Here is a 14505-nt window from a genome sequence, read left to right as displayed (position 1 = left end):
TGTTTCTTTATACTTCTCTATATATTCTTTGTATATATTGTCATACAAATATTCTTATACATTACTTGTTTATTAATTTGAATATAATTATGTAGAAGTAAACAGTCAAAAACAATTTTCCAGCTCAAAAATGTTACAACTCTTTTATACTTGAATATTATATCCAAGTATGAATTTTATAATATTTTTAATTACAAAGCTTTTAGATGTGACTTAAATAAAAATGTTCAGAAATAATAAAAAAAATTTCTATCCTCTACTCCAATTCTAGGAAGACATATATATATATATATATATATATATATATATATATATATATATGTGTGTGTGTATTATTTATACTGATCCAAATGTGGACATGTGGAGAGGAGGTTATAAGGGAATTATTTTTACAAAAATATGGCTATCCGTACATTTTACTTAATACATCATGAGCATCTGTCTAGGTCTAGATCATTAGATGGACTACATTCATTGTTTTTTAAAGGTTATTTATCCTTCACTAGTATAGCTCTATCATATTTATATAAAAAGTTCCCTCAGTCCAATTGCTTATTACCTTTTTCTACCACTAACAAACAATGCTGAAGTAAATATTCTGTTTATATAGTATTACATAATTGTACTTGTATTTCTAAATGGGTAAAGCTTCTGAAACAGGATTCCTGAGTGAGAAGGTACAGTCAAAGCAAGTAGTTTTAACTTTAATAGATGCTGTCAGATAACTGTTTCAAAATATGTCAGAGTATACTAGTATTATTACAAGTTTGAAATACTTTCCCGTTATTCTCACCACCATTGGAGGTTATTGCACTCATTTTTTTTTTGTTAATAAGATTGAAAAGAATATATTTTTTTTCTTTCAATTTTATTTCCCAGGCTACAAGTGGAATTAATTGTCTTATACTTGTCTGCCATGTGAGTTGCCTAGTCATTCTTCTTGACCTCTTTTTCTAATCATTCTGTGCTCTATTTTGTTTGCTTTTGGTTTTTTTTAGATGTTAGCCTTTTGTTTTGGATTTTTTTTTTATAATCTATTGTAGGTCTCTTGAGGCTCTTTTTTCCCATTAAAATTATATATTTTATGTAGTCATATCTGACTTTTCCTTTATGATATCTGGATATTAAATTCCCACATCAAGTTTTTTTTTTCTTCGCACCTAAAATCCAGATATTTTTATAGTAGAATTTCAGAGTTTTATCTGTGTTATGAGATAGGGAACAAATACTTTCTTCCCTTCCAAATGAATTGTCAGTTATGCCACCACAGTTTACTTACTGAACCTTTGAATTGCCTGTTATTGTATAAAAATTTATTATTATCTAATTTGTAAAAGTTGAATGAACTTAAGCACTGTTAGGATTTTAATCAAAATTAGATTAGAATGAAGTTTAGAGAACTGCCAATTTTATTTCTTTCCACGGACCCTATTTTGGGGGGAGGAGGGGGTACTGAGGATTGAATTCAGGGGCTCTCAACCACTGGGCAACATCCCCAGTCCTGTTCTGCATTTTATTTAGAAACAAGGTCTCACTGAGTTTCTTAGCACTTCACTTTTGCTGAGGCTAGCCTTGAACTCTCAATCCTCTTGCCTCAGCCTCCCAAGCCGCTGGGATTACAGGCATGTACCACCACCACAGGCTCATGGGACCTATTTTTGAGTACAGAGGCAGTAAAATTCTCTCTGGTATTCTACACCACAATTAGTTGGGAGCAGAGCAGTAAGCAACTGGATTTGGGAACTTCTTCAAAGTCCGATGTTAAAGGCCATGCTAAGCATGCTAATTGTGCCACTGGCCAATGGTGAGGTGGGAAGTTGAAGGTCTTCAAGAGGCTAAAGTTCCCAGGCTGGCTAGAGAAAGAAGTCAAATCACCACAAGTTAAGATTAGGAAATTAACTCATGATCAAAGATGAACAAAGAAAATAACAACCTTGCAGTGACTGAAAGCAGAAATTACATACAACCTCTCACCCAATTCTCCCTGGGGACTTCAGAAGAACATCTATTTGTAAAATGTTTAAAGAATTGGGTGGGGAGAGGTTATATACAGATTTAGAAAAAAATGAAACTTCTAGAAAATAAAGTGTTGAAATAGACAACTTTTTTAAAAACCTCAATGGATGAGTTAAAACAGTTGCAACACAGGTGAAGACAAAATAAATGATCTGGGGCTTAGGATGTAGCTCAGTGGTGGTAGAGGACTTGCCCAGCATGTGCACAGTGAGCTGGAAAATACATTCAAATACAATACCAGGTACAGCACAAGGACTCAAGGAGGAGGAAAAAATATATATATATATATATATATATATATGAAATTAAGATATTAGGGCTGGCAAACAGTTAGTTGCCTACAGGTCAAATCCAACTTCTTGGTTTTGTAAGTTTTATTGGAACACAGTGACATCCATTTTTTTATATCATGTCTACAACTGCTTTTGTAGAATGTAATGATAAAATTCAGTAATTGTGACTGAAACTGACTCTCAAAGACTGAAATATTTACCATCTGACATCATATATATATATATATATATATATATATATATATATATATATATATATATGTTGTTGATACACTTTATTTATATGCAGTGCTGAGAATCAAACCGAGTGTCTCACACATGCCAGGCAAGTGCCTCACACATGCTACTGCTGATCCATCGCCCCAGCCCCCATCTGACATCTAACTGAGAAAGTATCAGAAATTTTGCCAACCCCTGATTATAAGATAAAATGAAAAGTTCTGACATACATCTAATTAAGAGTTCTTGGAACCAACCATGAGAATAAGGAGAGTCATTAATTTGGGGAAACCATAGTGTGATTTTTCTTAAAATTGAGAAAAATTAGTCCTTTTCTCTTGGAAGTAGAATATTGCACGCAGACTAATGGAAAAGAAATCCATACCTACAACACTTTTCAGTAGCCAGCATACCAACATAAGCAAATAAAATTTTGTAAGCAGCTAGGGAAAAGGAGCTGTATAGAAGTGTTTTTTTTTTTCCACCAAAATAGAAATAAGGATGAGTTGTCCGAAACAATGAACACCAAAAACAGTGGAATTTTATAAATCTTTAAAGTTCTGTGAGAAAGTTGTCAGTCTGAAATGTGAAGAATTTTGGAGGACTGTGATTTTTTTTTCCAGCATTATACATGTGTGCATCTTGCAGTACTTTTTTTTTTTTTTTTTTAAGAGAGAGTGAGAGACAGAGAGAGAGAGAGAATTTTAATATTTTTTTTTTTTTTTAGTTATCGGCGGGCACAACTTCTTTGTTGGTATGTGGTGCTGAGGATCGAACCCGGGCCGCACGCATGCCAGACGAGCGCGCTACCGCCTGAGCCACATCCCCAGCCCTTGTTTTCTCATTGTGTATCTATAGCCTTTTTTCTGCTGGAGCTTCTATTTTGACAGTGCCCTTAGGGCACAATTGGTTATCAATAACTTATTGTATCTTAATCATGGTTACTTCTGGTTTTTTTTTTAATTAACAAACTTTCTGGATATGTTAGCATATGGTTTCTTTGCACCCTGTTCTGAATCATTTGTCATAGGATAGTGTGTACTGATGAGATTCTAAGTTTATGTGAATTTAAAGTTTTTGAATTAGTGAAGGAAAATCTGTATGCATTTCAATACTAACAGCAGGTTTCTTTCACATTATAGATCACAGATCTGCATTTATAAAATAAGAATAATCAGAGGTAATTGTGCTATATTTATGTTTATCCACCAGTTTTTTAAAAATAAAAAGGAAAACCAGAGGGAGAAATTCAGCTTGAAATTCTGAACTCAGTAAAACTAACAAAAGGAGAGTAAAATTAAAAAAAAAAAAAAACAAAAAAACATCGTTTTACCACAAAATGTTCTACCCTAAAAGACATGTATAAGGAATATTCAATTTTTATTGAAAGTAAAGCAGTTTGAGTTGCCCTGTTCCATTTGTTAGTTATGCCACCTGAAGAATGTAGTCTCTAAAGCTGATATAGAACAGGAAAATAGGGCTAGAAAATCACACAAAATTTTTAATGGCCAGACTTGAAAGAGGCCTCTTTTGCGTACATCCTGCTGACCAGAACACAATCACTTGGTCATTCCTGACTGCAAGCCTGGGAAATTCTGAATATGAGTGTTGGTAATACTCTGTCACATGTAAGCATTTCAATTTAGAAATGTATATACCAATAAACGTGAAAAGATATTCAACTTCTTTAATATTGAGTGAAGTGAAATTTGAGGCCATACGTGATATTAGTCTTTACTTATAAATTAGCTAAAATAATATCTCCATCATTACCAAAAAAAAATTGAAGAGCCTGGGCATGATGGTGCATACCTATAATCCCAGCAACTCCAGAGGCTAAGACAGGAGGATAACAAGTTCCAGACATGCCTTAGCAACTTGGTGAGATCCTATCTCAAAATAAAAAAATGACTGGGAATAAAGTACCTCTGGGTTTAATCCACAGTACCAAAAAAGAAAACAAAAAATGTTGGAGATTATCAGGGGAAACTCATATGCTAGTAGTCAGGAACATAAATGGATATAACCATTTTATAAACAATTTGACATTATTTTTGTGTGTTTGATTTATACTGTGGATTGACCTGTGGTAATTAACCATTGAGCCATATCCCCAGCCCTTTTTATTTTTTATTTTGAGGCAGGATCTCACTAAATTGATGAGACTGGCTTGGAACTTGCAATCCTTCTGCCTCAGTGAGATTACAGTCACTGAGATTACAGGCATGTGCCCCTGCACCCAGCTATTTTGTTCAGTTGCATAGTTCAGTAATATATCCTAGTGTGTATGTATGTATGTATGTGTGTGTGTGTGTATATATATATGTGTGTGTATATATATATCCTCCAAGTATATATCCTAGAGAAGCCATTACAAACCAGGAAGAAACAGGATAGAAAACGTTTACAAACGAAGTTAATTATAAAAAGGGGGGAAGTGAGGGAAGCAGAAAGAGGAAGGAAAGAACAAATCAACCCAAATACCTAAAGATCTGTGGAATGGAATAGAGATCCCAGAAACAGAGCCACACAAATGAGGCAAACATGCACAATTCAATAGAGGAAGGATGGTCTTTTCCACCAATGGTACTGGATATCCATGGGCGAAACAAAAACCCCTCAACCTGAACCTCCCCTTATACAAAAATTACCTCAAAATTGATCATGAACATGAATTTACATGTAAAATGTAAAACTTAGAGAAAAATCTTTAGGCTCCGTGGCTAGGCAAAGATCCTTTAATATTTGACATCAAAGACATGATTTATACATGGAAAATTGACCTTATAAAAATTAAAACTTACTCTGAAAAGAGTGAAATATTTGCAAATCACATCATGTATGAAAAAAGTTTTGTAACGATAATATACAGAACTCTCAAACACACACAAATAAAACCCCAAAAGATTGGCAGATACTTTGTAAAAGTAGAATATATCTGAGTGACACAAGTATATAGCAGCTGCCCAATATTAGTCATTAAGTAAACGCAAATCAAAATGTCAATGCAATACCCACTTCATACCTCTGGAATACAATAGTAGATGCCCTAACTCATTAATTCTTTCACATTGGCGATGTGATTTCAAAATTGTGTAGCTACCTTTTATTGTTTTCTTTTGGTACTAGGAAAAGAAACCAGGGTTTCTCCCATATCAGGCATGGGCTCTACCACTGTGCAGCCACTTTGGAAACCAATCTGATGGTTTCTCATAAAGGTAAATGTACCCTTATTACCTGACCCAGCAATTCTACTTCTAAGTATTTATCCAAACGAAGTAAAAACATATGTTGTTCACACACATACACACACGAACTTTACATGACTGTTTAGAGTGGGTTTATTTATAGCATCCCCAAACTGGCAGAGAGAGAGAGAGAGAAGGAAAAAGAAGAAAGAAGAAAAATAGAAATGAAAGAAATGTTCTTTAATTGGGAAATTGGGTAACAAATAATTATTGTATACCTATGAAATAGTAATCAGCAAGAAAAGCTATATGCAACAGCGTGTGTGGATCTCAATTACATTAAGTGAAAGAAGCCAGAAGCAAAGGTTACATACGATTGCTTCTATACAATTCTGTGGCAAAAGAAACAAAGATGGAGGTGGGGAGGACTTGTAGGGACAGAAAACAGACGGTCGCCAGGGGCTAAGCTTGTTTTAAAGTGCCTATTTGGGATCAAGGAGCTTGATATCAAATCAGAGACACAGCGTCTGATAGAAGAAAAAGTTGGCTACGATCTACATACTGTGGGGTCGGGCCCCAAATTCCTCAATAGGACACCCATAGCACAAGAGTTAATAACTAGAATCAACAAATGGGACTTACTCAACCTAAAAAGTTTTTTCTCAGCAAAAGAAACAATAAGAGAGGTAAATAGGGAGCCTACGTCCTGGGAACAAATCTTTACTCCTCACACTTCAGATAGAGCCCTAATATCCAGAGTATACAAAGAACTCAAAAAATTAGACAATAAGATAACAACCCAATCAACAGATGGGCCAAGGACCTGAACAGACACTTCTCAGAGGAGGACATACTATCAATCAACAAGCACATGAAAAAATGCTCAGCATCGCTAGCAGTCAGAGAAATGCAAATCAAAACCACCCTAAGATACCATCTCACTCCAGTAAGATTGGCAGCCATTAGGAAGTCAAACAACAAGTGCTGGCGAGGATGTGGGGAAAAGGGTACACTTGCTCATTGTTGGTGGGACTGCAAATTGGTGCAGCCAATTTGGAAAGCAGTATGGAGATTTCTTGGAAAGCTGGGAATGGAACCACCATTTGACCCAGCTATTCCCCTTCTCGGTCTATTCCCTAAAGACCTAATAAGAGCATGCTACAGGGACACTGCTACATCGATGTTCATAGCAGCACAATTCACAATAGCAAGACTGTGGAACCAACCTAGATGCCCTTCAATAGATGAATGGATAAAAAAAAAAGTGTGGCATCTATACACAATGGAGTATTACTCTGCATTAAAAAATGACAAAATCATAGAATTTGGAGGGAAATGGATGGCATTAGAGCAGATTATGCTAAGTGAAGCCAGCCAATCCCTAAAAAACAAATGCCAAATGTCTTCTTTGATATAAGGAGAGTAACTAAGAACAGAGTAGGGATGAAGAGCATGAGAAGAAGATTAACATTAAACAGGGATGAGAGGTGGGAGGGAAAGCAAGAGGGAAAGGAGATTGCATAGAAATGGAAGGAGACCCTCATGGTTATACAAAATTACATATAAGAGGAAGTGAGGGGAAAGGGAAAAATAATACAAGGGGGAGAAATGAATTACAGTAGAGGGGGTAGAGAGAGAAGAGGAGAGGGGAGGGGAGGGGGGATAGTAGAGGATAGGAAAGGCAGCAGAATACAACAGACACTAGTATGGCAATATGTAAATCAATGGAAGTGTAACTGATGTGATTCTGCAATCTGTATATGGGGTAAAAATGGGAGTTCATAACCCACTTGGATCAAAATGTGAAATATGATATGTCAAGAACTATGTAATGTTTTGAACAACCAACAATAAAAAAATATATAATATAAAAAAAAATAAAGTGCCTATTTGCTTTCTAGTTGGGCTGGAAACAACTTTTATCCTAGTTGGAGGATATTGACATTTTCAGAAGATTGTGGGGAATGTCTGTAAGGTAGTACAAAAGTCATTTGCTACCCCCTTCCTCCCTGCACCCCACTAGTCTGATCCAGAAGACCTGATAAAATTCCAACAGTTAGCGGGGCAAGGGAGGATTTGAACACCCATCAAAACAAGAGTGGCACTTCCGCAGCACCCAGAAGAACTGTTAGAACCTCTCGCCTTGAGGTTGCCCACAATTTCAGCAACTGTTAAATAGGAAGAGAGGGGTGGGCTCCGCCCTTGCCTGGTTCCTGGCTAGCCGGGGGTCTCCCCCTCTGTACTCCCGGCTGGGCGCGGGGGCCCGAGCGCGCCGCGTGTGTGCGGGAGCCCGCGGCTGACAAGGAACGCGAGCCGGCTGTGACACAGCCCGGGGGAGGCGCGCGCGGAGCGGGCGACTGCGGGCCGGCCTGACACGCCGCGGTGCTTGCTCTCCCAAGGAAGGCTCCCAAGGAAGGACAGCGGGCCCCGCCGCCGCCGCCCGATGGCGAGGCTGCGGGGTTGCCTGCCCCGCCTGATGGTGATGATCCGGTCCCTGCTCTTCTGGTCCTTGGTCTACTGCTACTGCGGGCTCTGCGCCTCCATCCACCTGCTCAAACTTTTGTGGAGCATCGGCAAGGGACCCGCACAGACCTTCCGGCGGGTGACCCGGGAACACCCTCCTGCGTGCATGAACGACCCCTCTCTGGGTACCCACTGCTACGTGCGGATCAAGGTGAAGGCCGGTGCGGGCCTGGCGGTAACGGGAGGAAATGTGACAGCCGCGGGGGCGGGGGACGCGGGGCTGCTCCTTCCATGACGCCCGGCTCAGCGTCCCCTAGTGTTACCCTGGCTGCAGGGCGCGTGGTGGGGACCCGGAAGATGCCAAGGGGAGAGGCAGGTGGGATGAAGTGCGGCATGAGAGGGGTCCGGTTTGTAAGCCTGTGTGTGTGTGTTGGGGGGGGGGGGTGAGAGAGAGGAACAGAGACTGACAGAGACAGAGATAGATGACAAACAGCAAATCCGGTGTGCAGGCGTCTTGGTTGGTTTCTGAATGTGGAGTTCGCTAATCAGAGTCTTCTTGTGTTGTTCTTCCCTCCTCCCCCTGCCATAACAACCCGGAATAATTCTGCTCCTTTCCTATTGCAAAAGGAAGCTGTCTCCTGCCACCTTTTTGCCCTTTCGAGCTCAGATCAGTTGTAGGAACTGTTCCTGGTGTTATCCTACTGTCTCAGGCGGCTGTCCATGCCCAAATTTTGAGATAAACAGAATAAGTCTTTGGAAATCAGGAGTCTATTTTGACCACAGATGAATAGTCAGCATGAAACAATGAATAAATAGTATATGTTTGTGAGGAGGGAAGCAGGCTTATGAAGTCAGGGACCAAAGGAATGGAATAAAAAGTATATGCCGGGGCTGGGGCTGAGGCTCAATGGTAGAGCGTTGCCTAGCATGTGTGAGGCACTGGGTTCGATTCTCAGCACCATGTATAAATAAATGAATAAAATAAAGGTCCATCAACATCTAAAAAAATTTTTAAAAGTATATGCCAACTATGCATGCACTCCTTAATTATCCATGCTTGTCCTAAGCTTTCTCATGGCTCACAAATATTCTATTTCCTGAGACTCCAAGTGGGAAAAGGAAATGGCGCCTGTGATCCACTCTACAGTATGACTCACAGGCCTTTCAAAACCAGCATCCTATGAGGAGATGTTTATGTCACCAAGTCCTGACTTCCTATTAAGAGCTAAATTGCCCAGCAGCTGGAATTCAGAAGGGCAATAAGGGCAAGAGGTTTCTTTACACAGGTCACTGAAGAAAGGTTCTTCTTGCCCTTGTTCAGCCTAGGATTAATATAAGAATTAAGTGAGTTAATATTTGCCCCCAAATTACACACACACCACCACCACCACCACCACCTTAGAATAGTGTCTGGCATATAGTGCAATAAAGTATGTATTGCTTCATCCTCTAAGACCCATCACACACACACAAAAAGTATTGAACTTCTAAGAAGGGATTCTGACGTTGAGGACCAAGTCAGATTTGCTAACTTTATCCAACTTGAGGACTAAAAGTAATATGTGAACCATCTAGAATTCTTCATAATGCCTTTCCTCTGACTCTAGCCTCCTAAAGAGTTCCCCAGAGATGTAGAACTAAGGAGTGGAAAGAACATTGTCCTGGGAGTTAGGGCAAGGTGGGGATTCTAGTCACTGCTCTGCTTGCACCCACCTTTATGACTTGTGCTACATCTTTAGTCCTCATTTTCTTTTATTTTTTCTTTCTTTTTTTGGACTGGGGATTGAACCCAGGGGTGCTTTACCACTGAACTATGTCTCCAGTTCTTATTTTATTTTATTTTGAGACAGGATCTTGCTAAGTTGCTAAGGCTGGTCTCCAAGTTTTAATCCTTCTACATCAACCTCCCAAGACACTGGGATTATAGGCATGCACCACCAGACCCACCTGGGTCTCATTTTCTAAATATATAAATTTATAGTGTTGAATTAGATGACTCTGAAGGATCTCTTACATCTGAAAATCCAATTGCTTGGGTAATCTGTATAAAACCCAGTGTCTGTCATTCAGCTTCTTGGTTTCTTTCCTTGCATTCAGTTTTTGCTTTTCTTTCTTGCTGTTTCTCTACTTTCTTTTCTTCAATTTGCTTATTTGCTGTATTCTTCTCTTACTTCTATTCTGTATTCACCTTGGGCTTTCTTGTCTCCCAAAGTACACAGTGAAGCCTTGAGCACTCAGAGTATTCTTCAGTTAGAAATACACACTGATGTGCCATGAGGAACAGGCAGCAAGAGGAATGGTACATGCAACACTCAAAATAATAATGTGGGAAGGAGAGACCTAAAAATAAGGGAAGGAGGTGTGAATTATATAACTGATGGCACAGCTTTTGACAGGCAAGCTGAGAAAAGTACATGACTCGGAGGTAAACTTGGCAGGATTATCAATTCAGATCAGAATTCCACAGATCAGACATATCCTGCAGAATTTGAGTGAGATGAAGTGTGACACATCAATAAATGAAAGTTACAAATTGTGACATGGCTTCAGATGCTCAAAATACATAAATTGACCTTATACTAAAAATGAGAAGGGAAGATACTGTGAAGGGAATGTAGGCAAAAGTGAATAAGTCCACTTATCCTATTGATAGATCATGGGGTTTTTTTGTAAATTAATGATATTTATTTTATTTCTTGATGTTAATTCAAATATTTTTAAATGAAGGAAATATTAAATGTATTAGTTTGACAATCAACACCAAACATCACTAAAATTTCATGCTTTCCATTTTTAGGATTCTGGGTTAAGATTTCACTATGTTGCTGCTGGAGAAAGAGGCAAACCACTTATGCTACTGCTTCATGGATTTCCAGAATTCTGGTAAACCTACCAACTTTTTCTTTTGCATTAAGACTTGTCTTATTGGCCTAGTCGACTTTGTGCTGCTATGTCAGAATGCCACAGACCGGGTAGGGTAATGTATAATGAACAGATGTTAATTTTCTTATACGTCTAGATTCTGGCAAGTCCAAAATCAAGGCACTTATGAGGGTTTTCTTGTTGTGTCATCACATGGTAGAAGGTGGTAGGTCAGGGAGGCAAAAGGGGATGAACTCCTCTTTACATAATGGCATTAATCCCACTATGAAGGCAGATCTGTCATTATCATTTTTTTATTTTAAAGATTTTTTTTAGTTGTAGATGGACACAATACCTTTATTTTATTTATATTTTATGTGGTGCTTAGGATAGAACCCAGTGCCTCACACATGCTAAGCAAGTGCTCTACCACTGAGCCACAACCCTAGCCCCTCATTATCATTTTTCTTTTTCTTTTTCATTTTGAAGCAGGGTCTCACTAAGTTGTTGAGGCTGGCTTCTAACTTGTGATCCTCCTGCCTCAGCCTCCTGAGCCACTGAGATTCAGATTTCTCATCTTAAAAGCCCCACATTTATACCATAGAATCATTTTACTATGATAACTTTTGATACACCCTAATCTACAGTTATTTGCCCAGAGAGATCATTTCTGAATATTCCTGATTCACAGCAATGGTTTTCCTCCTAAAGACACCTACATACGTGTGCCACACATGGTGGCACATGCCTATAATCCCAGTAACTCAGGAGGCTGAGGCAAAAGGATCAAAAGTCTGAGACGAGTCTTAGCAACTTAGTGAGACGGAGTCTCAAAATAAAAATAAAAAGGGCTGGAGATATAGCTCAGTGGGTTCAATCCCCCATTCAAAAAAGAAGAAGGAAAAGGAGAATACTTAATTTTTTTTGAAGATTAAAAAAGGTATCTTTTAATTTTTCAAATTTCTGAAATAGTTACAAAACAATATTTTTATGAAATATCTATTGTAGACAAAATACAACACTGGGTAGGGAAAAGGAGACTTTAAACAAACAAAAGGCTTGGAGCATTTCTTATCAGGAAGTGTTTAGTGAAACTTGGAGTGGGGAGAAGGCAGAGAAAAGAGGACCTGTGGAAACTTAATATAAATGATTTCCTATGCCTGAAGTCATTGGCTCATGTGAATGCAGGATAAATTGAAGACCTAAATATTTCATATTAAGAAGAAAACCTAGCACCAAAAATGAACAGTTAGTAGTTACTATATTAGTCTATTTGTGCTACTAAAACAAAATACCCAAGACTAAGTAATTTATAAAGAACAGAAATTTGTCTTCCATGGTTCTGGAGGCTGGGAAGTTAAAAATCAAGGCACTGGCAGCTTCAGTGTCTGGTTAAGGCCCAGTCTCTGCTTTTAAGATGGTGCCTTGTTGCTGTGTCCTCCAGAGGAGAGGGGCCAAATGCTTTGTTCTCACATGGAGGAAGGTTGGAAGGACAAAAAGGGCCTTGCTAGTTCCCACTGACCCTTTTATAAGGTTGCTAATATCATTTATGAGAACTCTGCTCTCATGACTTAATCACCTCTTAAAGGCCTCTCTTGATAAGATCTCTTTGGCAATCAAGTTTCAGCATATTAATTTTGCAGTACATATTCAGACCATTACAGTTACCTAGGGGGAAATTTTCTGTTCTCTGTGATTTTATAGAGCCAAGTAAATACAGATGGAAGCAAAACTAATTAAATTTTCTTTTTAATGAGCATCTTTAAAAGAGATGGTGGATATCAAAGTGGTGAAACCAGTTTTTGATGGTGCAGGGCTCTGATCTTCAGATCATTCATGAACTAAATAGGTCAAGAAATACATGAAAAAAAATTTACTCTCCAAGTTGACTCAAAGGTATCCTATCTGGTGTTTTGTTTTTGTTTTTGAACCAGGGATTGAACTCAGGAACGGTGAGCCACTCATCCAGACCCGCTGACCTATTTTGTATTTTATTTAGAGACAGTCTCACTGAGTTGCTTAATGCCTCGCTTTTGCCGAGGCTGGCTTTGAACTCGAAATCCTCCTGCCCCAGCTTCCAGAGCCGCTGAGGGATTATAGGCATGCGCCACCGTGCCCAGTTATGTGGTGTCTTTTGAAAGTTCTGGGACAACAACATGTCCCCAAATTTCTCCTATAGTGTCTCATAATACCTAGAATCCCACCATTTCAAATTCTTTACCTCTTTTAGAGTTTTAAAGATTCTGTGCCACCCAAAGTCCTGATGTAAAATGCATCTAGCTCTGAAAGGAATATTACCTTTAGACAATTTAGTGAATATTTTATGAATGAAAGGGACTCCATGAACAAAGGCATTGAGAGGTTGTTAGTGTTCTAGGAAGAATTAGGAATTAAAGAAAGGAATGGAGGATGGCAAAGACCTCTTTCTGAGAAGACTTCCTCTTCATGAAGATTTTTTTTCCTGTCTGGAGTAGCTGAATAAGCAAACATGTCTTATAGTCTGTTTTTCCATTTGGAAACAACGTAATTAAGTGGTAGGAACAGTTCCCAGTGCAATTCAAGCAGGTGCATGTGGACTTGCCTCGTGGAGTACATGACATGACTGGCTCACAGTAAAATGTTACTTAGAAGCATTAGTCAAATCTGCCCAGAGTAACATAACTACAGAATCCTGCACAATCGTTTATAATAATCTTGCAGAGATGTTGTGAGAATAGAGTCAAAATATGTGCAAGCCCTTTCACATGGTCCCAGAGAATACTCAGTAAGTGTTCATTTTCATCCTTCATTCTCATTCACTCATGTGGAGATGTATAATATTCTAATTCTGGTGATGACAATGATGATAGTTAACATTTACAGAGCATTCACCATGTCCCAAATACTCTTCCAAGTGTTTTTGCATTTATCTTTTCCATTAAGCTTCATAGCTACCCTTCTGAAATAATGGGCAGTAGAACTAATGTCTGCTGCTTGCCCTCAGTCTATAGGAATGATAATGATCTGATAACACTCACGGATTCTCAGCCTTCTCATTTTACACTTTATGCAAACATTCAAGAGTGTTTAAAAGCCAACCAAAAATGAAAGAATATCTTACTTTAACATTTTAAATCACCAATCTAAATAAAATTCATGATATAAAAAGAGGCAGTATTTATTCCAATGCTTTTCCATGTTCTTTTCCTTACTGGAATTTTACCTTTTTTCATGTGGAACAATCTACATGAAGATAAAAGTGAGCCTCCAACCACTTCAACCACTTGGTAATTGTTTCAAAGAGTCCTGGAGAATGGCAGTGGTACTGATTTCATACAGAACAATAGATGCTCTCTGTTTTATCTTAAGAGATAATAATTTTTTGCACATTTTTTTCACAGCATTGTCCCATTATTTACTCCTGTGAGAGCCCATTTGCAAAACAGGAGAGTATATGTCTAGGACCTTCAGTGAATGGGAGGGAG

At 38.5% G+C, this 14505-nt stretch overlaps 1 protein-coding gene across 1 annotated transcript in view; it reads left to right on the top strand.

Moving 5' to 3' along the window:
• The first annotated feature begins 7944 nt into the window (after positions 1 to 7944).
• The window catches only part of EPHX4 (epoxide hydrolase 4), a 40016-nt gene continuing 33455 nt past the window's right edge, over positions 7945 to 14505 (top strand). The window contains exons 1-2 of the mRNA XM_081307801.1: positions 7945 to 8390; positions 10977 to 11062. Of these exons, the coding sequence (XP_081163927.1) occupies positions 8160 to 8390; positions 10977 to 11062 (317 nt within the window). The 5' untranslated portion in view covers positions 7945 to 8159. The remainder of the gene's footprint in view (positions 8391 to 10976; positions 11063 to 14505) is intronic.

The sequence above is a fragment of the Spermophilus citellus genome (genome assembly GCF_964194105.1).
Source record: "Spermophilus citellus genome assembly, chromosome: 9".
NCBI classification, from domain to species: domain Eukaryota; kingdom Metazoa; phylum Chordata; class Mammalia; order Rodentia; family Sciuridae; genus Spermophilus; species Spermophilus citellus.
Note: the sequence above shows the minus strand (reverse complement) of the source record. Positions and strands in the feature narration are given on the sequence as shown.